At 38.5% G+C, this 19,715-nt stretch overlaps 1 protein-coding gene across 1 annotated transcript; it reads right to left on the bottom strand.

The window, feature by feature from the left end:
* Positions 1-15,875: 15,875 nt before the first annotated feature.
* On the bottom strand, positions 15,876-18,711 carry LOC147619028 (uncharacterized). Its single transcript, XM_086774241.1, has 4 exons — positions 18,223-18,711; positions 17,931-18,073; positions 17,302-17,442; positions 15,876-17,126 (listed from the first exon to the last, which is right to left on the bottom strand). The coding sequence occupies exons 1-4, from the start codon at positions 18,410-18,412 to the stop codon at positions 16,005-16,007; spliced, it is 1,596 nt and encodes a 531-aa protein (XP_086630367.1). The 5' UTR covers positions 18,413-18,711; the 3' UTR covers positions 15,876-16,004.
* Positions 18,712-19,715: the final 1,004 nt, after the last annotated feature.

The raw sequence follows: 19,715 nt of genomic DNA, 5'->3' as shown, positions 1-19,715 counted from the left end.
CACAAGGCCCATGGGAAGAAGAAAAATGAAGAAAGATTCTATACCACTCAAATGTATAGCAGATGTGGTGAACTTTCTAAGGGCCAAATCGTCAAATAGGACCCATTAAAACTATCCTTCATAGCAAAGAGATGTAACAAGAGTGTTTTGGGAGATTAAGCAAGGGGAAGTCAATCATACCACTAGGTTGGATTGTGAGTCTATGCCCCAGTCATGCTTCATACATTACATGAATGGATATGATTCAAACCAAATCCAAGCACTTCGGTCTAGGAGGTTTTCAAGCCACTACATTTGGTGTATGCAAGGAAGTTGGACAAAGCGTATTAACCATAGACATGTTGGGAGTTGGGACTATCACCTTCTAGTCCCTAATGATGATATTAGAGATGAAGAGGACAATGAAGCACCCACCTACGTAGGCCATCATGACGTGTTGAGTGATGCTCTTAATGTGGGTGACAACTTTGTAGTCAATGAAGAAGTGGAAAATCAAGAGGATGCATACTTTTATATACTTAGATACACAATGGCTAAAGAGATTGCTAGAAGACCAATTGCGCATAAAGCTTTAAAGCACTTAGGAACTGCTTTAAATTACTTTGCACACTACTTTCAAGCACTCTAATACAAGCTTAAAGGCACCAATAGAGTACATGAATGCTCAAGACATTGCTTAGAAGCACATGTACATTGCTATAGGACACCTACAAATTTCTTAAAATACTCCCACCAATGCTTTCAAGAGTCACAGTTACAAGCTCCATCAAGAGGCTTACAAGTAGTCTACACATTGATTTAAAATACTCCCAACAATGCTTTCAAGAGTCATAGTTACAAATTTTAGGTAGAGCCAAGCAAAAAAGAATATTACTTCCATTTAGAGGAACTCAATGGATAAAATAAAGGATTGTCAAAAGGCCAAATAACTTAATAATTAAATTACAAAATATAAGTACAATATAAAGCTAAATATACTTGTTGGTCAATGAATTCAATGCCCTCATTTGATGCTAGCTGTTGTTTTTGTTCCTTCAAGGTCTTTTCCATGTTCTATACGGTAGTTGCTCTCTGTTATCTTCTTATTTTGAGGCTTCTAGAATTCTTGGTTTCTTTAGAAACTTTTGAAAAAATTCCAACAACTCATCATCTATCTTGGCACAAAAAATGTTTGCCATTGTAAATTGTAGTCGATCATGTGACAATAGCCATTGCCATAGCCATGGTGCCACTTTTCTCGTGAGAAATATTTCTTGTTGATGATCTTGAATAGACTCAAACTTGGGAGTATATCATATGTGACATCTATATTCCCAACACACTTGGAGTAGCTATCATCTAGTAGAAGTGTATTTGCCACCTCATAAGAAGGATACTTCTCCCAAAATTGTGAAGGTGTTTGAAGAAAATTGACTTTCTACTAGCAAACTTAAAATTGGCCTAATCACAATATGTTTGGCCTATAAAACCTGAAATGAATTGTGTAAATTTTGGGAAACGGAGCAGCTTTTCACATTGTCAATATGTTGTGAGCTCTAAATGTATACATGAAACCAACACAAGAATATTACTACATCTACACACACAAGAAATGTGACCTACTCATATCTAAAGTTATGTTCCCATGATCGCACTTGCAGAGCAAGGATGTATGCCAAGGAGGAAAGAACCATTCCAGCTTGCCAATGGTGCATATGTACAAGTAAACCATTCATGTCAAGAACCAATGCACGAGGCTTGTCAAATTTATAAAACATTTGCTCAAAAATTGATGGTGGAAGTGATGGCCTCCACACTCCCTGCTTTGGCCATGGCCATTCACTATCAAGAAGTATAATCACCGGTCCAGTATACTATTTGACATTTTTCTAGCTAATACCTTCTTATAAAGAGATGCAATATAATGTGGACCATGGAGGCATTTCCTCTTCATATGTGGCCTAGTTGCCAACAATATGTTGATAACATAACATAGTCTACCATAGACATCACATATTGCAAAGTAAATACAAAGAACTCACAATGATAATGACAAAAGAAATTATTTTTTATTATAATTAAAACACAGTATAGAAGATTTCTTGGTGTCATTGGAACAAAGTACAGTCGTTGTCATACACCTAGTGCATGGATGTACTATAACTAGACAAACCTAAACCCTAAGATGTCATCGGTAGCTTCTTGCATGCACATGGCTTAGATTTTGCAGGCATGCCAGAAGTATTGCATAGACTTTCCTTTCTTATGTGGGGGTGATGACTCAGTCTTCTTCGTTGGAATCTTCTCAGTTCCTTTGTGGATGACTCTCTCCAACATCAACCTACTTCCCTTTCTTGTGTACAAGTGATGACTAAGTCTCCTCTACTCCAATCTTCTTAGTTCCTTGTGGATGACTCTCTCCAACATCAAGCTCCTTCCCTTTCTTGTGTGTGGGTGATGACCGCCGCTCAAGTCTTCTCAATTCCTTGTGGATGACTCTCTCTAGCATCAACCTTCTTCCCTTTCTTAGGCCATGGGATTGCACACATCATACGAAGGTATCTTAATGAATGAACAAAAAGAGATAACCTATGTGTGGTAAAACGAAGATGACTATATACTATTTTCATAATCCTTTTCCGTACAGGAAGCCTTGCACTTCTTCATGCTAACACTCATAAATAGCCCTTCAAGAGTCACATTATCTCCAAGGCTAGACTCTTTAGTCAAACCAGTAATATGCAGGCTAAACTCAGATTTACTAGTCATCTCACCATCTCCAAATCTTCTTCCTTCAATGATACATGGGTTGAGCTCAACCTTAACACTTAGCTGCCACAAAGACCTTGGACCATTGCCTTCAGGTCAAATTTAATTTGGTCATTGAGTTTATCACAAAACTCCTTCGATGCTTCAAGCTGCCTCTAAAGAGGATGTTTCATCATCACGGCTCTCATACACTATTGTGCTAGCTTATGGGACGAGCCATCTTTCTCTCCTTCATAACTGTGCACCCAGGTTATGATTTGCAATAATTGTTAGCCAAATAGATTTAAGTGAGTAAGGTTATAACTCCTCAATGGGTTTGGGCACTTTACCTAGATTCTTGTATGATAGAGTGATGTCCATAGAATGACTAGCAAATTTTCCTTCACTCATTTGCGACTACATGGCGAAATTCAAGCCCAAGGGAATTTTGGATACATGATGCTGACATCTAACAAGTGGTATGTCCACCCAAAATGTATTGCTACTTCTGCTAAAATCTTGATGGTTTTAATGTTAAGCTGGTGCTTTTAAGCATCTGGTACTACTGAAAGCACCTACCAAATCTCTTAAAAGCACCAATTTAAACCCTAAAGTGCTTTAGGCGCTTTAAAGCAGCCAGTTGCATGTTTTTTTGGTGAGAAAAGTACTTAGTAACATGCTTTACAGCATCCAAAAAGCATCTTTCATTTGGTTTTAAGTAGAGAAGACTACTATTTAATATTTGAAAGCACCCAAAAGACTATTAATGGGTTCTTGAAATCACCCAAAGTCTATTAACGCATGCTTAAAAGCACCCCAAATACTGTTAATGGGCGTTTTATTGCACCCAATACTGTTAATGAGACTTGAAAGCATCTACTAAGGATTCTTCAAATCACCCAAAGATTGCTTCAAAGTACTAATCTATTGAGGAGTGTGCTTTAAAGCATCCAAAGACTATCGAGGACTATATGTAAATCCTATATATCACATCCGTTCAAGGCCTATTTTTTAAATCCCTTATCTATGTATTTTTCTCAATTAAAATTAACCCTTTTTCTATACAATCTATAAATTTTTTGAATTTGTTTTTATAGATCCCTTCTTTTTGTGAAAAAAATACATAAACTATACCCTTTTTATGCACTCACGTGATATATTCATGTTTTTTTGAGTGACACCAACGAGAAGACTTCTAATAAGTGCTTTAAAGCACCCAAATACTCCTACTAGGTGCTTTAAAGCACCCAAATACTCCTACTAGGTGCTTTAGAGCATTGCTAATGGATGCTTAAAAGCATCTAGATGCTTACAAGCATCTAGATGCTTAAAAGCATCTAGATGCTATTAATAAGTGCTTGAGAGCACCCAAAGATTGGTAATGGGTTGGGGGCTTGAAAGCACCCATATACTACCTTTAGGTGCTTTAAAGCACCCAAAGATAACTCGTAAGCACAAGTCCAGTAAGTGAAAACTACTATAGCAATTGATGAAGAGATCCCTTGCTGGATTAAAGATGTCTAGCTTGTATGTCAACATCCTTTTGCAAGGAGTCCTTTAGGCCCTATAGAGAACATAGGCAAATAGTTTATGCATTGATAATTCTCCAACCTAGCTATGGAAAAAAACTAAATATTTTAGTGAGAAACCTGTAAGTGAACATCAACGGGGGTAGCAAGTCCATCAAATTGTTAGCTCGAAGAGGAAACAATTTACTCGGATAGCTCTTGATTTCCATTTCAATGTAAGAAATCACCTCTACATTAACCTTTTCAACTATCTTCTCTTCACATAGGCGAACTTATGAAGTGCGTACTTTGTCATAACCTCGCTACCTCCATGACATATTCATTCCAATACATTTCTTTTCTTGTAGCTCTTCTAGATCTTTAGTCACCTTTGTAAGCTAATTTTTCTTCTCACATCAAGACTCTTTTGAGTTGCACTCACCATGGCTCTTGCCTTAACTACATGCTCACCTGATCGGTTGTATGGAACATGTCTCAATATCAATTGCACACTTGTATCCAAGTTATCTTTGACGTTGGCTGCCACCAACTCACCTTCCTCATGGCAGCATATTATGTATGCCATCAATCCATGCCATGTAACACGTCTCAATATTGATTGCACACTTGTATCCAAGTTATCTTTGACTTTGGCTACCACCAACTCACCTTCCTCCTCCTGGCAACATATTATGCATGCCATGGATCCATGCACCACCAATTTGTCTTCTCCACTTGTTAATCTTAGCCTGTGCATGCCCTAGTTAGCAATGAAGGTTACCACATATTCAGCAAACTCAACCCAATTAACTTTCTTCCCGTTTTGCGTGCTGCTCAAGCTTTGTTTTTTTGGAGTCCACCTCTTTGATGGAATTAGCTTCATGGTTGTGTGATTCTCAAGCACAAAACCACGCACAAATTCCATTGATGTCTCATTATTTGTAGGTGGCTTTTGTAGACCTTCTTGTGTAAGATAATGAATGGCTTTTAGAACTCTTGGTAGGTGGCCTCTTGGTAGACCCGGTTGTGTAAGACAACAAATGGCTTATAGAACTCCTCTTTCAGAGTTTTTAAATGAACCTTTTTCTTGTCCTTTTGAACCTCATTGAAAACTATCATCTACATCTAATCAGGGACATCTTTATCATCAAGGGCATGCCGATTTTCCCCCTCAAGGCTCGGCCCATACTCCTTGTGGAATTCTTCCTTTTTCTGCAACAAAACTACTTTTGTTAAGGAAGCTCCACTTCAGGGGTTCTCCACCAAGGGGTGTCTGCTACTATTAAAAATTCCAATTGCATTTTGTGAGAGTGCAATACACAAACATTACACAAAATATCAATGCTCAAGAGAGAGTCCATGCATGAATCTAACATTTCTTTTTTCGACAAAACTAGTTCGTTATCTACAGTATGAGGGGGTTCTCTCTCTCTCTCTCTCTCTCTCTCTCTCTCTCTCTCTCTCTCTCTCCAATGGCTACATATTAACAAAGAGAAGGAGTGTGTGTGTGTGTGTGTGTGTGTGTGTGTGAGAGAGAGAGAGAGAGAGAGAGAGAGAGAGAGAGAGTAGAGAGAGAGTACTCTCTCTCTCTCTCTCTCTCTCTCTCTCTCCTCCTTCTCGAGAGTACTCTCTCTCTCTCTCTCTCTCTCTCTCTCTCTCCTCCTTCTCTCTCTCTCTCTCTCTCTCTCCTCCTTCTCTCTCTCTCTACTCTCTCTCTCTCTCTCTCTCTCTCTCTCTCTCTCTCTTGCCAATGGCTACATATTAATAGAGAGAAGGAGTGTGTGTGTGTGTGTGTGAGAGAGAGAGAGAGAGAGAGAGAGATAAATATAATACTCTCTCTCTCTCTAATGTCTAAAAATAACAAAGAGAGAGCAAGAGAGAGAGAGAGAGAGAGAGAGGTGAAAGAGAGAGAGGTACATGCTCCTACAAAACCAAGTCTCTCTCTTTAATGGCTACAAAGAGAGTAGTACATAGAGAGTACATGCTCCCATTAGAGAGAGAGAGAGAGAGAGTACATGCATTGGAAGATCATTTATATACATTAGAAAATGAGAGTATAAAACCTTCTCTCTCTATATAAATGATCTTCCAATGCATGTACTCTCTCTCTCTCTCTCGTATTACAGTCTAGATAGATAGAGAGAGAGAGAGAGAGAGAGAGAGAGCCTACCTGATCACCATGTGTGCTTCCCCATTTGGCCAGCTCTCCAAATGTATTGGTCTACTATGATTCAATCTAGTTTTGCAGCAGTAAGGCTTCAATAGTTACACAATAGGTCTTGAGAGCTTTTGGTACTGACACAGTAATAGAGATGTGATAGTTACACAATAGGTATTCAAAGCTTTAGGTATTACACAACAAACATGTATAGAGGAGAGAGAGGTCGAACGTCAATCAAAACGTGTGTGGGTGGAAGAAAGAGTGGGGGAGAAGAGAAGTGGGGGGGAGGGCATGCTTGAATTTTTATTAATTCAAATTTAAATTTTACAATTTCAAAGTCTTGAAAGCACTCAAATTTTAGCCATAAAAGTGTTCCACCATACCATGCTTTCACCCTCGAGTCCAATCATGTTCTAGCCACAAGAGGATATCTATATTGCAATCAACCACCGCGGTAGACAATTGAATGATGCTGAAAAGGATGACTATGGTTTACATCATTAAAAAGCTTTGTAATTATTTACTAGCAAATAAATTTATCATTTTTATAGACCATCAAGAAATTCTTTACATGGTCAACAAGCCGTGTGTGAGACTAGAAGAATAGTGAGGTGGTTTATACTACTTAAAGAATTTGACTTCACTATAGTGGTCAGGAAAGGATCCACTCACCCCAAGTCTAGTTGTATGTCAAGAATAACATCAGAAGAACCTCCCATTGGAGTTCAGGATGATATGCCATATGCTAAATTGTTTCAATTTGGCATGATACCTCATTGGAGTTCAGGATGATATGCCAGATGATGCTACATTGTTTCAATTTGGCATGATATCTCATTGGAGTGAGCTTATAGTCTAGTTTCTTATTGTTGAATTGCCTAACATGGAACAAAACAATAAGTAAAGAATGGAATTAATAAGGGAGAGTACACCTTACACCCTTACCTCAGGAGCTCTTTACTGAAAAGGAAAAGATGGTGTCTTATGGCTATGCTTGGGGCAAGAAGACTACAAAGATACCTTGTTACAAGCACACGTGAGTCTGGTTGGATGGCATTTTTCTACCAAAGGGACAACCCAGTGAGTTCTTTAGTTAAGATTTTGGTGCCAACCTTATTTAAAGATGCCAATACCTTTGTAAAAGCTTGTTCATAGTGTCAAGAGCATACACTTGAAGCAAAGAGGACATTGTTCTAGATTAGCTTAGTTCCATAATGGAGTGAGCATATAGTGAACTATTTGTTGATAAGCGGGCATAATGATCCAAAAATGAACAAAATCCATATCCGATCTTTAGAAGTGAAGGTTGTAGATTATTCCTTAGTCTCCTGACATCTGTAAAGACCGAGAGTAATGCGGCTATGTGTTTGTGAAAATGAATACCTAAGTATCATTGAGAACAAGCTCATGCAGGTATCATAGGGGGACACTTTTTTGGTGATACAACTACCAAAAAACTTTTGTGGTCAAGATAATGGTGGCCAACCTTATTCCTAGATGAAATGAGTTTGTCAAGCAATATTGTGATGATTGTCTGCAAACTAAGGTCCCAAATAACTAGGATCGAATGTCTATTCGACCAATGATGGCAACAATGGCTTTTGCTAAATAGGGCATTGACTTTGTTTTAAACCTATCAAACCACTTGCTAGATATACTCATTTAGAATATATAAAAGTTGCAACAAACTCTTTAACTAAATGGGTGGAAGTTAAAGCCACAAGGAAGAACGATGCATGGACAACTACCAAGTTTTTGTTTGAAAACATATTTACAAGATATGGTTGTCCCATTGAGCTAGTGGGTGACCAAGGGATACTTCCTTAATGAAGTAATCGAATTATTGACTATTGAGTTTATGGTAGTGCACCGTAAATCATCTCCATATCACCCACAAGCAAATGGACACGCTAAAAGCATGAACAAAACTTTGTGCATTGTTCTTACAAAAATAGTCGAAACCTCTAGAACAGACTGGGAACAAAAGCTAAATTTACCTTTACGGGATTATAGAATGGCTTATAAAACATTGGTAAAAAATACACCATTCAATTTAGCATTTGTTTTGGATGCAATCCTTCTAATTAAGTCTAGTTTCTACCCTTCGAGTAGCCAAAGAGCTTGAGTGGATAGTACATGAATTATCGAACAAACTAGTTGAACTAGAAAAACTAAGTGAAGCTCGGCTATGTGCATAGTAGGAATGTATGTGGAAAAGAAACGTAGAAAAAGATGGCATGACACAAAGGTCAAAACTAAACGATTCAAATAAGGGTGACTTAGTCCTCCTCTACACCTTGAAAAAACATAAACAAAAACTCAAGAAGAGATGATTAGGACCATTTATTATAAATGAAATTTCTTCAAGTGGAGCCATGCGATTGGAAACATTTGACGGGGAGAAGTTTGGGCTCATTTTGTCTATGGTAGTAGATTAAGAAGGTATCTTAAACCTTTAACTCATGATATGTTGACAAGAATGAATATGAAAGAAGCAAAAAAGAAAATAAAGCTACAAGCACAGGAGGAAGCACGAGAAAGGAGAGAAAAGTTGAAGCAACAAAGGCAAATACAAATGTATCCTATCATCCAGATGGAGACAAGCACTATGGAGGATGAGGATTATGTGGAGTCTCTACATATTCCCCTCGATCTTTTCACTGAAAAAAGGAAAATTTTGTCAGTTTGCACTGGTGGATTCTGGAGCGGATCAAAATGTCTAATATTTTGAGCTATGGACACCTATGGGCAAACCAACATTAACACCCACGACTTTATCTTTCACAAGATTCTCCCCTCCCAAGTATCTACTTCCTCCCTAGGTGAATTGATTGTCAACATTAACATTGAAGGAGCTAACCTGGCATGTAAGTTTTATGTAACAAACCTAGGAGAAGCTACAAAAGACATCATTCTCAGAAGAGGGTGGATGAGGAAAACAAAATATGCAGTAAATTGGAGCACTCAACAATTAACCCTGCAAATCTCAAGACAAACAATTAAAGTGAAGAAATCTAAAGATGTTCTAATTCCAGCTCCATTTTACTCAAATAAAGAAAAAAGCTTCTACACCATCACATAAAACAATAAAGAAGCTCCCAAAACAACAGTAAAAGAAAAGCCAAAAACATCCAAGAGTTTAAGCTGATAGAGTTTCAATGGATTCCTAAGGAGATCACTTTAAAGGTATGACACACGAATAAAGACTCCTTAGTATGGCTCCCCACAAAGAGAAATAATCCTAATGGCATGAAGGGCTAGATAGTATTACAAACCTTAATAAAGGCCCAACGATTCTATGAAGGAAATAGAAGGTTATGGCTACTAAAGACTTATGCCTAATGGAGGAAACCAAACCTTGCCAGGCCATCAGAAAATCACCTTCTTGAGAAAGAAATAAGAGACCCCCACTACACATGGAAGATATCTCAATCAATTCCTAATACAAAGTCCAAACAAAACTCACAACATAGGATTGAGCAACCAACTACCAAACCTCATGAACCAATCAAAAAATGGGTACCAAAAGAGGTCATCGCTAAGGAAAAGGTCAATCTCAATAGAATACCATTTATAACCCCTAGCCAGCTAAGCTACCCACCACCCAAAGCAATCAAGTGGAATCCCAATTTAAATAGGTTCAAATAGATAAAACAATCACCCCAAAGAATTACAAATGGGTTCCAAAAACCGTGAAAGACATTTAAGGAAAAACAAAGCTAGAAGAGAAGTTATCCATATAGGAAGCAGTATCAATCATCAAGAAAATCCAACAGTTACGGTCTTCTTTGGCATTAATGAATAGACTCCAATAGCAAAACCAAAAGGGCAACTCCTACAATTCAAGAGAGAGCTTTTCAACTACAAGCACTATTGTTTGGTAAGCCTTCACAAGTCCAAGTCACCAACCAAAATGTGTTGGTGGCGTAAGAGGTAAGAGTCGAGCAGTCGAGCCATGAAATGAGCTCGTTGCTTAAGACCCAACGCTTCACATGTATTAATCTATGTGCTATAAGTTGTAGTTAACAAGATTTAAGCTCAAGCTAGAGAGTTGAGCCTATTTAACTGTGTCACTCACACTAGATGAGGTGAGCATAAGAGGAGTGATGAAGTGTCCTACACCCACGCACTAAAACACAGTGAGGATGAGTGAAAAAACTTCAACATCGAAAACCCTTCTTAGAAATTTGGAAGCTAATGAGATGCTTAAGTGTCTTATGTGCTACAAAGTTTCCTTGAAGTACCCACCATCACAACTCTTCTCTTACACAGCATGCTGTTTTCAAATGATGTATATGCATATTAGGGTGTCCCACCCTTGGACATAGGCGGTACGCACTCTTTCTAGTTCCACCCAAGCACGCATTATTGCATACTCCAGCTCAAAACTATTTATTATGTGATATCTAGCATAGGACTCTTAATGGATATAAATATGTATATTTGTCTGTTGTAAAACTTTCTATCCTTATGACATATATATATATGCCAATAAGAACTTCATGTGAAAGGTATTTTTTCCCACAAGGTTTTTCCCTTTGATTCATTTCGGTTTTTAAACCCTACTTTTTGTTTATTTTGAATTTTTCTTCTTCTTTTCTTAAATTTTCTATGAATATATTCCATTATCTTAATAAATGTCACCAGGGAAGCCTCATTTCAATGAATGAATATCTACAGCGGCTTAAAGCAAATCAAGCAATACATAACTTTGGTAAAAACCTATTGGAGAATTGCCCAAGGCTATGGCACTAACATGCATTTTTCAATCATGCAACTCCAACTCAAGTGCCTCCAATATCATTAAAACGGGCCTTAAATCTAGTCAAATGAACTTCCAAGTTGCATAGTTGCCATTAGGGGATCATCATTGTCATGTCGAGTAGTACCAAAACATGTGGTTCCTTACAAGTTCCCCCGTCATCCGACTTCTCTGCACATGCAATTCCTAGCGAGACGACAGATTTACAAAAGTCACATGTGTACCTCATTTTTCACTGTTCCACTTTGTGAGGTCCTGCAAAGTCTTTTAAAAAAATATTTTCTCAAAAAAATGAAAAACCTTCATCTAGAAATTGTGAAATTATTTATAAAGAAAAATCTTAAAATCTGAAGGTTTTTGTTCTATAATTTCCCAGAGGTATTTGTACCTTCAAGTTTTAAGTTTTTCTCAAAATCTGGAATCTCAAAGTATTTGTACCTTTCAATTTTAAGTTTGAACGTATTTTTCAAAATATGCAGTGCAATTTGCAAAATTACACTAAACTCAAGTTTTTTTCAAACACTGGGACTCCTGCACCCAACTTGCATGCACACTCTGGCACTATTCATGCCGTCGAGAGCTCTCCGGTATTGATTGTATGGGTTGAGTTGTCACTCCTCATCACTGAAAAAAAGGATAACCTTCAAGGCCAACCTGTTTTTATTGAAAAAAATGCATAGATTAATCGGTTTTATAAAACTAAAATTTCAAAGAATTGAATCTTTAAATTCAAGGCTAGGCAAAATTATAACCGGTTTTTCTCAATTTTAGCAGTGAAAATTACACTAAAGTGCCGTTTTTTTCTGACACTGTTCCTCATGCTCCTTTCTATTCCGCCGGAGTTTTCCCGCGAGAGCGCACATGGCCACAGTGAAAACCTAAACCAAGCTCTACCCGATTTTTCCCAGCACAAACGAAATTTTCCGCTGAGTTCTTGGGGACAAGCACTAAGCGGCAGGGGAGAGCAAAGTGTATGCTTGCAGTGCTCCCAGTCCACATATCCACAAATTTTTACAGAGTTTTGCTTCCCAGTTCAAAGGTTCAAAGATTTTTGCTTGGACAAATACTATGTATAGAGCAAGGATGCTCTGCTGAGCCGCAGTGTGAGCAAAAAAGCATTAGTTGTACATGCATTGCTGTTGAGAGCAAGGAGGCCTGTTTGAAGGCAGATTTGAGTGGCTAACTCTGAGAAGTGCTCAAGAGTGGCAACATATCTATGCGCGATGCCATGTCCCAAGAGGAAGGCCCAATTATGCCGTATGAGTTGTATAACTTTTGTGCTTATTGAAGTGGAGCCATGCGATTGGAAACATTTGACAGAGAAGTTTGAGCTCATTTTGACAGAGAAGTTTGGGCTCAAGTGCTACAAATTTTCCTTGAAGTACCCATCACAACTCTTCTCTTACACAACATGTTGTTTTCAAATGATGTATATACATATTTGGGTGTCCCACCCTTGGACATAGGCAATAGGCACTCTTTCCAGATCCACCTAGGCACAAAGTATTGCATACTCTACCTCAAAACTATTTATTATGTGATATCTATCATAGGACTCTTAATGGATATAAATATATATATATTTGTCTGTTGTGAAACTCTCCATCCATATGACATATATATATGCCAATAAGAACTTCATGCACGAAAGGCATTTTTTCCCAAAGGGTTTTTTCCTTTGACTCATTTTTGGTTTTTAGACCCTACTTTTTGTTTCTTTTGAATTTTTCTCCTCCTTTTCTTAATTTTTCTATGTATATATTCCATTATCTTAATAAATGTCACTAGGAAGCCTCATTTCAAAGAGTGAATATCTACAGCGGCTTAAAGCAAATGCAAATCAAGCAGTACATAACTTTATAGGGCAAAAACCTATTAGAGAATTGCCCAAGGTTATGGCACTAACATGCAATTTTCAATCATGCAACTCCAACTCAATTGCCTCCAAATCCATGGCTGCTGTGCTCGGTTGCAGTATCTAGCAACACACTATCTCAATACATTTGAAGAGGCCTTCCAAACAATATGTTTCCCACATGGGCCTGATTTCAGATTCGGCACAATCCAGTTCAGATGATAGCCCATCAACAACAAGCTCTCCCCGACAAGCAGAAGTGCTGCCACCACCCAGTAGAATTGCCGAGCAGCAAAACAGATTTACACAACTCAGAAGGGCATTACAACGGGTTCGAGAACCTTGATTAGCTAAAATTTCAATTTCATCAAGATAAAACATGTTGTGAAGGCTAATTTTTAGCCCAAGGCAACATTTTATTTTGTTCAGCTATATAAAATCTACTTTATAGGTTTTTAAATGCCTAATTCATTGTCTACTTTGGAAGTATTCTTTAAGAATTCAAACTTGTGCTGACATCACACTTGGTTTCTCTGTATATATTCTATGATTAGAAGTATAATCATTAGTAGCAGATAATCCTCACATGGCCACTGCTCTTGAACCGTGACACATGGAAGGTGTTTAGAGAGGAGACTTGGACAAAGAAGGTCATACCTCTACAAAAAGAGGCAATAGGGTGTAGGCTAAAAGGATCTATAGGCTTGGGAGGGGTGAAGTGAGGGGAATCTCAGTGATGTGTGTGAGTATCCTTGTTTTATTCGTGGCACAAGTTATTTCTTTATCTATGGCAACACAAACAAGCGGCTAAACCAGTAAGTGCAAACTTCGACTTAGGTTAGGTTACTAACTTTGAGAAAATTTTAATCACAAGATAGTGGGAAAAATGTGTTCCTTGCTAAGGAGAAATGTCATTCCTTGACATCCTATCACAATAATAGTGCATTAATTTCTTGTCAGCTTGAGTCATAAAGTGCTTGGTTATAAAGTCTATTGGGACTCCATATTATGCTTGTACAGCTCCTTTTGAAGCAAAACAAAATAACTTTTCAGTTGAGTCATAAAGTGCTTGGGACTCCATATTATGCTTGGTTATAAAGTGCTTGGTTATGAAGTCTATTGGGACTCCATATCCATATTATGCTTGGTTATAAAGTGCTTGGTTATAAAGTCTATTGGGACTCCATATTATGCTTGGTTATAAAGTGCTTGGTTATAAAGTCTATTGGGACTCCATATTATGCTTGTACAGCTCCTTTTGAAGCAAAACAAAATAATTTTTCATTTGAGATAATCCAATTTGATTCTTTACAATGTTTACAGTTGAAAAGGTTCAACCAAAAACACTTCAGTTGAAAAGGTTCAACCAAAAACACTTTTCATGTGATGCAAGATACGTATGTGATGCATTCACAAAGCTGTAATGAATATTTTATAATGAAACTGCTTATGTATATTTCTCTCTTTAACATATTCATTTAATTTGTAAAGTTTTGTACATGAAACGAATCAAATGGTAAACACATGGATAAGTATGTAGAGGTGGCATTAGATCCGCATAATGTCATGTGCACACACATGTACATGCTAATCTCAAGGGCTAATCTTGGAGGCAACATGCTAAAGACTCACTAGAACCAGATGTTTTGGAGCATGGAGTGCAAGTTTAGGCAAGGGATGGATTGGAATGGACTCAGGGACCTGTCGGCTGCATGGAGAGCAGGTTGGGATCTGCATTTTATTATGATTATGTTTAGTGAGCTGGCCGTCCAACAGTTGGCCAGATCTCTGGCTATCCAAGGCCTATCAAAGGCAGGTTTTGCTCATTGTTTTACTCATTCAACTCCTTGTTGAGTTGGGTCTCGACATAGATTAGGGTTAGGGTTTGTTTACCTTTTCCAGAAGATAGCCCATGGCTGCAAGGAATTATGTACCTTTTAGTACCATATGAAATAATGAATTTCCAGCTCTCTCTCTCTCTCTCTCTCTCTCTCTCTCTCTCTCCTGTCTGCATTGTTGCATCAGCATGTTCTACAGGGTGTTTAGGGCTGAAAGAAGCATCTCAAAGCTTCCGCATGTAACATTTAAGGAGCTAAGTTGTTCATGAAACAATTGTTACGTGAAAGAAATATTAGTTAAATTCAAAATCTCACAAGAAATTGAGATGAATGATGTTTGCATGAACATGACTGAAGAGGTGATTTTTATTTCAAGGAGGTCACTGAGAATGTCGGGTTATGACTTGTTGATAATTATCATCTCTATGCAATGCATGTAAAAATTACACATAGTGAAAGACAGGGTTTTCATAAACAAGAAAAAACACAAACAATAGGAAGTTTTGAAAATATTCGACCATTGTGTGTACATACTAATTGTGCGCTTCTATAAGAAGATTTCATAGCTGCTTTGAAAAATCATTAAGGACAAGGGTTGTAAAACTCTTTTCCGTAGGCTGCTTTGAAAAAAAATTAAAGACGGGTTGAAAAACTCCGATGAAAATCTTGGGCAAAATGATGAGATATGCCCAAAACAATAACAGCTTGATATAGCTTTCATGCATGCTTTAATAGCATGCCGTCACTAAATCACCACCAATCACATTGATCGATGGGCGGCATATACAATAGAAGATCTCCAAGCAATTGGGCTAGCAAAGGATCCCTTAAGAAAGGGACTTGCTATCCCTCTCAACCCCCTACACCTAGTTGGGTGTAATCTCATTTTATCGGTACACGTGCGCCATGCCCCGGACCCAAAATACACAGATCCAGTACGTTAGGCAGGCAGGGTTTGAGAAAAGATAGGTTCGACTTAGCCTAGAACTTGTTCAAATTTGTGAGAGAAAGAGAATTTTCAAGTCTTAATTATATTTTATTTATAGAGAAATGCCTTCTCAAAATGGTCAATTTCCTCCTCAAATTACAATACATGATAATTTATTTATAATGTATCAATTGCCATACAAGTCTCCACAATTGTGAACTGTCACTAGCAATATTTTCCCCTTTTGGTAAGGCAATCCTTCACCTGCGCCATCGGGATTTGAAAAGGGCCACGAAAGTTCACCTCAAGTTGGACACCAGCAGAGGCAAGGGAGATGACGGGGAGGAGGCCGTGACTTGAGGGTTTGCAGAGCGAGTGGTCTTGGATGCAAACTTTAAGAACCCCATTTTTTACAAAAAAGATGGGGTATTGACCATTGAGATGAAGGAGGCCAATGCCAAGGGTGTCTCCGTTTGAAAGAGAACCAATAGTGGAAGGCTCCACTTGCACCCGCTGCTCACAGTACACCTGGCCCACTCTACCATCATAGCCACACGAGTTGCGATAGCAACCTGCCACCTTCTTGTGCTTGAACTCGTCCGATCTTGCTAGACCCACCCCCACGCCTAACCAGTTTGTCTTCGTCCCTTTTGATAGCTCCACCATCTCCACCAGCGTCACCTCAAAGTAGAAATATCCAAGCTTCTTGCTCACCTCCATTGGCCTCTTCCCCTTCACCATCCTCATCGATTCCCCACACCCTAAGTATATCACCTCATATCGCCTCTCCTTTTCCTTCTGGGACACAAGCAAATCACCTTCGCCCTCCCCTCCTGGCTTTAATTCCATATTGCAATTCGGGTTACCTTGCTCTAATTCGTACTCCTCTGGCTTTGAGGTTCTGTGATCCTGCTTCCCCATGTCCTTCACCAATGCTTCCTCCCTCTTCTTATTCTCCTCCTCCTCCTTTCCTGCACCTTCCTTTCTCAATAATGCTTCCTTCCTCTTACTCTTCTCTTTCTCCTCCTCTCGCACATCCTTTCCTACGTCCTTATTAAGCTTTGTAGTTCTTTCACCCACCTTCTCCTCGTCCTTCTTCGATAATGCTTCCTTCCTCTTCTGATCCTCCTCCTCCTCCTCCTCCTGCACATCCTTTCCTGCACATCCTTCCTTGTCCTTCTTCAATAATACTTCCGTCCTCTTCTGATTCTTCGTCTCCTCCTCCTCATGCACATCCTTTCCTGGTACTGCTGCTGCTGATACTTTGTAGGCCTTTGAAGTTGCTGGTACTTTGCAGACCGGTGAAGTTGGTGTAGGCAATACAAGATAAGGATATGCAATAGCAAGCTGAGCGACAAAACAAATAAGTGATTCAAGTACCTCAGCAAGCTACTCATACACATCCCCCATGGATTAACAAGCAAGACGTACATAGTTGTAGACTTGGGAATGCACTAAAGCAAACAACTAGGTCTCATATCCTTTCATAGTTTTTTTAAGTGAAAAGCAACAAGAACCTTACAATCTTGGAGCACTCCCAAAAAGACTCTGCAGAACATGGCATATTGTGCACACCACGATTCTTGGGCATCATTTCTTGCTCGGCTTGCCTCTTCACCATTTCTTTTATGGCCTCCACCTCTTCATAGAATTTTGCTTGCATCTGTCATTTGGAATTTCTTTGCTTTACTCAATATCATTCACATCTACATGTGTATGCATGTATATATTCACATTAGAGACACATGGAAGAGAGAGAGAGAGAGAGATATCATTCACATCTACATGTGTATGCATGTATATATTCACATTAGAGACACATGGAAGAGAGAGAGAGAGAGAGACGGGTTGTGTGTGTATGCGCGCATGCATGCATGTGTGTGTATACATATGCATGTGTGTATATGCATGTGCGGTAGGTGTATGTATGTTTATGTATATGTATATATATGCATGTATGTATGTATGGGTGTATGCACGCATGCGTATGCATGTAAGGTATGTATAACTATACACATGTCAACGAGTCACAACCTATTATTAATTTCTTTTAAAAAGAGAAAGTGAGTTCATATTAATAAGATTTAGTTAGAAATAGCCTGTAGTAATTATACAGGCAGAACTAGAGCGCAGGCACAGATGACAGTTTACCTCATGTACAGCGCGTAGCATTTGCGTTTGAAATGTGGTCGTGACACGATCACGAAGCCTTTGAATGTCTGCTTTCTTGCAACGCTTGTGGAGGAGACCCTCAGCAGAACGGACAATTTCTTGAAGCTCATTCACCAATCTTTCTGCAGCCACATCATGAAGTGCAAATCAGCATATAAAACCCTCTCTGATCTGTCTCTCTCTCTCAAAATCCACACAACACACACATTTACATCCGTTAACAATCAACAATTTTGTGCTACACACTCAAACACAGTAGACCATCCCTTACCTAGAGATTCAGCGCCTGCCTTTATCTTCTTCACATTCTGCAGCTGGTCATCGAGTTCTGTGCGAAAGCTCTGCAGCTCAGCTTGCACGTCTTTACTCGACGATACCCAACCTTTCTTCATGGTGTCGATGAGATCTAGAATCCGCGGTATCAGAACTAATGCCAGGGTTACAATAGATGAAGGCTCCATAATGATCTATCCCTTCTCTTCTTAATGTCGACCTTGAGTTGGATAGGCTTGTTGCGTACCCTCCAAATTGTATCGTCTCTCCAAATTGTTGCGTACTCTCCTCTGTTTCGAAGTTTCCACGTCACTTCCAAAGTGGAAGTCACTCGGAAGTTTCCAAGTCCTCGGTGTTTGGAAGAAGGCGTTCCAGAAAGCTTTTTCCAGAAGGTGTTTGGAAGAAGGCGAAAATTGTGAAATTATTTATAAACGAAAATCTTGAAATGTGAAGGTGAGTTTTTTCTTCACTCGTTTTCTTTTCCAGAATTGAAGGTCTTGAACTCGAGTCGTCCCAATGCTCGGAAAAAACACATATTTTTAAAACAATCAAAATAAGGACAAATCTTAAATCTATTTGCTTTTTGTTTCGAAATCTCTACGCTATGCCAATTTAATAACTAAAATATATGAAAAATCATTTCTTAAAATAAGGGCTACTTAAAATCTCAATCGATTTTTCTTAATTCTAGCTGCTACAAATACACTAGAATGCCGTTTTCTTCGAGCCCTGAACTCAACTCGTTTTCCTTTCCAAAATTGAAGCTTCACAACAAGAGCCAGTTTTTAAAATTTTCAACCGGTTTTAGTACATTAATAAAGGCTAGTTTTTTAAAATTTCAACCAATTTTCATACAATAATGGAGGCTTTTATTTTACACTGGGCAATGTAGGCATGCTTACAAAAACCAGTCAACCACTACAAGACAATGCTGCCATACACGCGTTTCATACACGCGATAAATTACGAACGCGTATATGGTCGCGCTTGTATTTGAATAGAATCGGACGCGTGTATTTTAGCATTTAAGTTCGCGTGTATATTTGCATTTATCAACGCGTATATAAACGCGTTTATATACACGCAGTAATACACGCATCTATACACGATAATATTCACGGGGTAATACTCGCTATTATACACGGATAAATACACGCTGCTATACACGGATTAATACACGCATGACAGAGAAAAACTGAAAAAAAACTGAATTCCTTTACAAAATTAAAAACTATTTTCCTTAAACCATCTCATAGTACATTACAGTATACATCATTACACAATCCCACTACATGCATTTACAACAATGAAATATATTCAAAAATAAATCATGCATATGAGATGATAGAAATGTCATCAATTTAGAACATACAGTGACGGATTGGTTAGGGTTCGATCTCATCTTCAATAAGATCCATCCTTGCCAAACGATCAACATCAATATCCATTTGATCAATTGGTAAGGCTACGATTAAATTTATTCCACTATCG

This window comes from Cibotium barometz, chromosome 34 (assembly GCF_041138505.1).
Source record: "Cibotium barometz isolate CiBa-2024 chromosome 34, ASM4113850v1, whole genome shotgun sequence".
In the NCBI taxonomy this organism is placed as follows: Eukaryota; Viridiplantae; Streptophyta; class Polypodiopsida; order Cyatheales; family Cibotiaceae; genus Cibotium; species Cibotium barometz.
Note: the sequence above shows the minus strand (reverse complement) of the source record. Positions and strands in the feature narration are given on the sequence as shown.

What these genes read in the sequence shown, in the direction of transcription:
- LOC147619028 (XM_086774241.1), bottom strand. Translation starts at nt 18,412, where the DNA reads ATGGAGCCTTCATCTATTGTAACCCTGGCATTAGTTCTGATACCGCGG. An exon ending in GGCAGGCGCTGAATCTCTAG is followed by an intron (nt 18,074 to 18,222) that starts GTAAGGGATGGT and finishes ATGTGGCTGCAG; the next exon opens with AAAGATTGGTGAATGAGCTT. An exon ending in TGCTACGCGCTGTACATGAG is followed by an intron (nt 17,443 to 17,930) that starts GTAAACTGTCAT and finishes TCCAAATGACAG; the next exon opens with ATGCAAGCAAAATTCTATGA.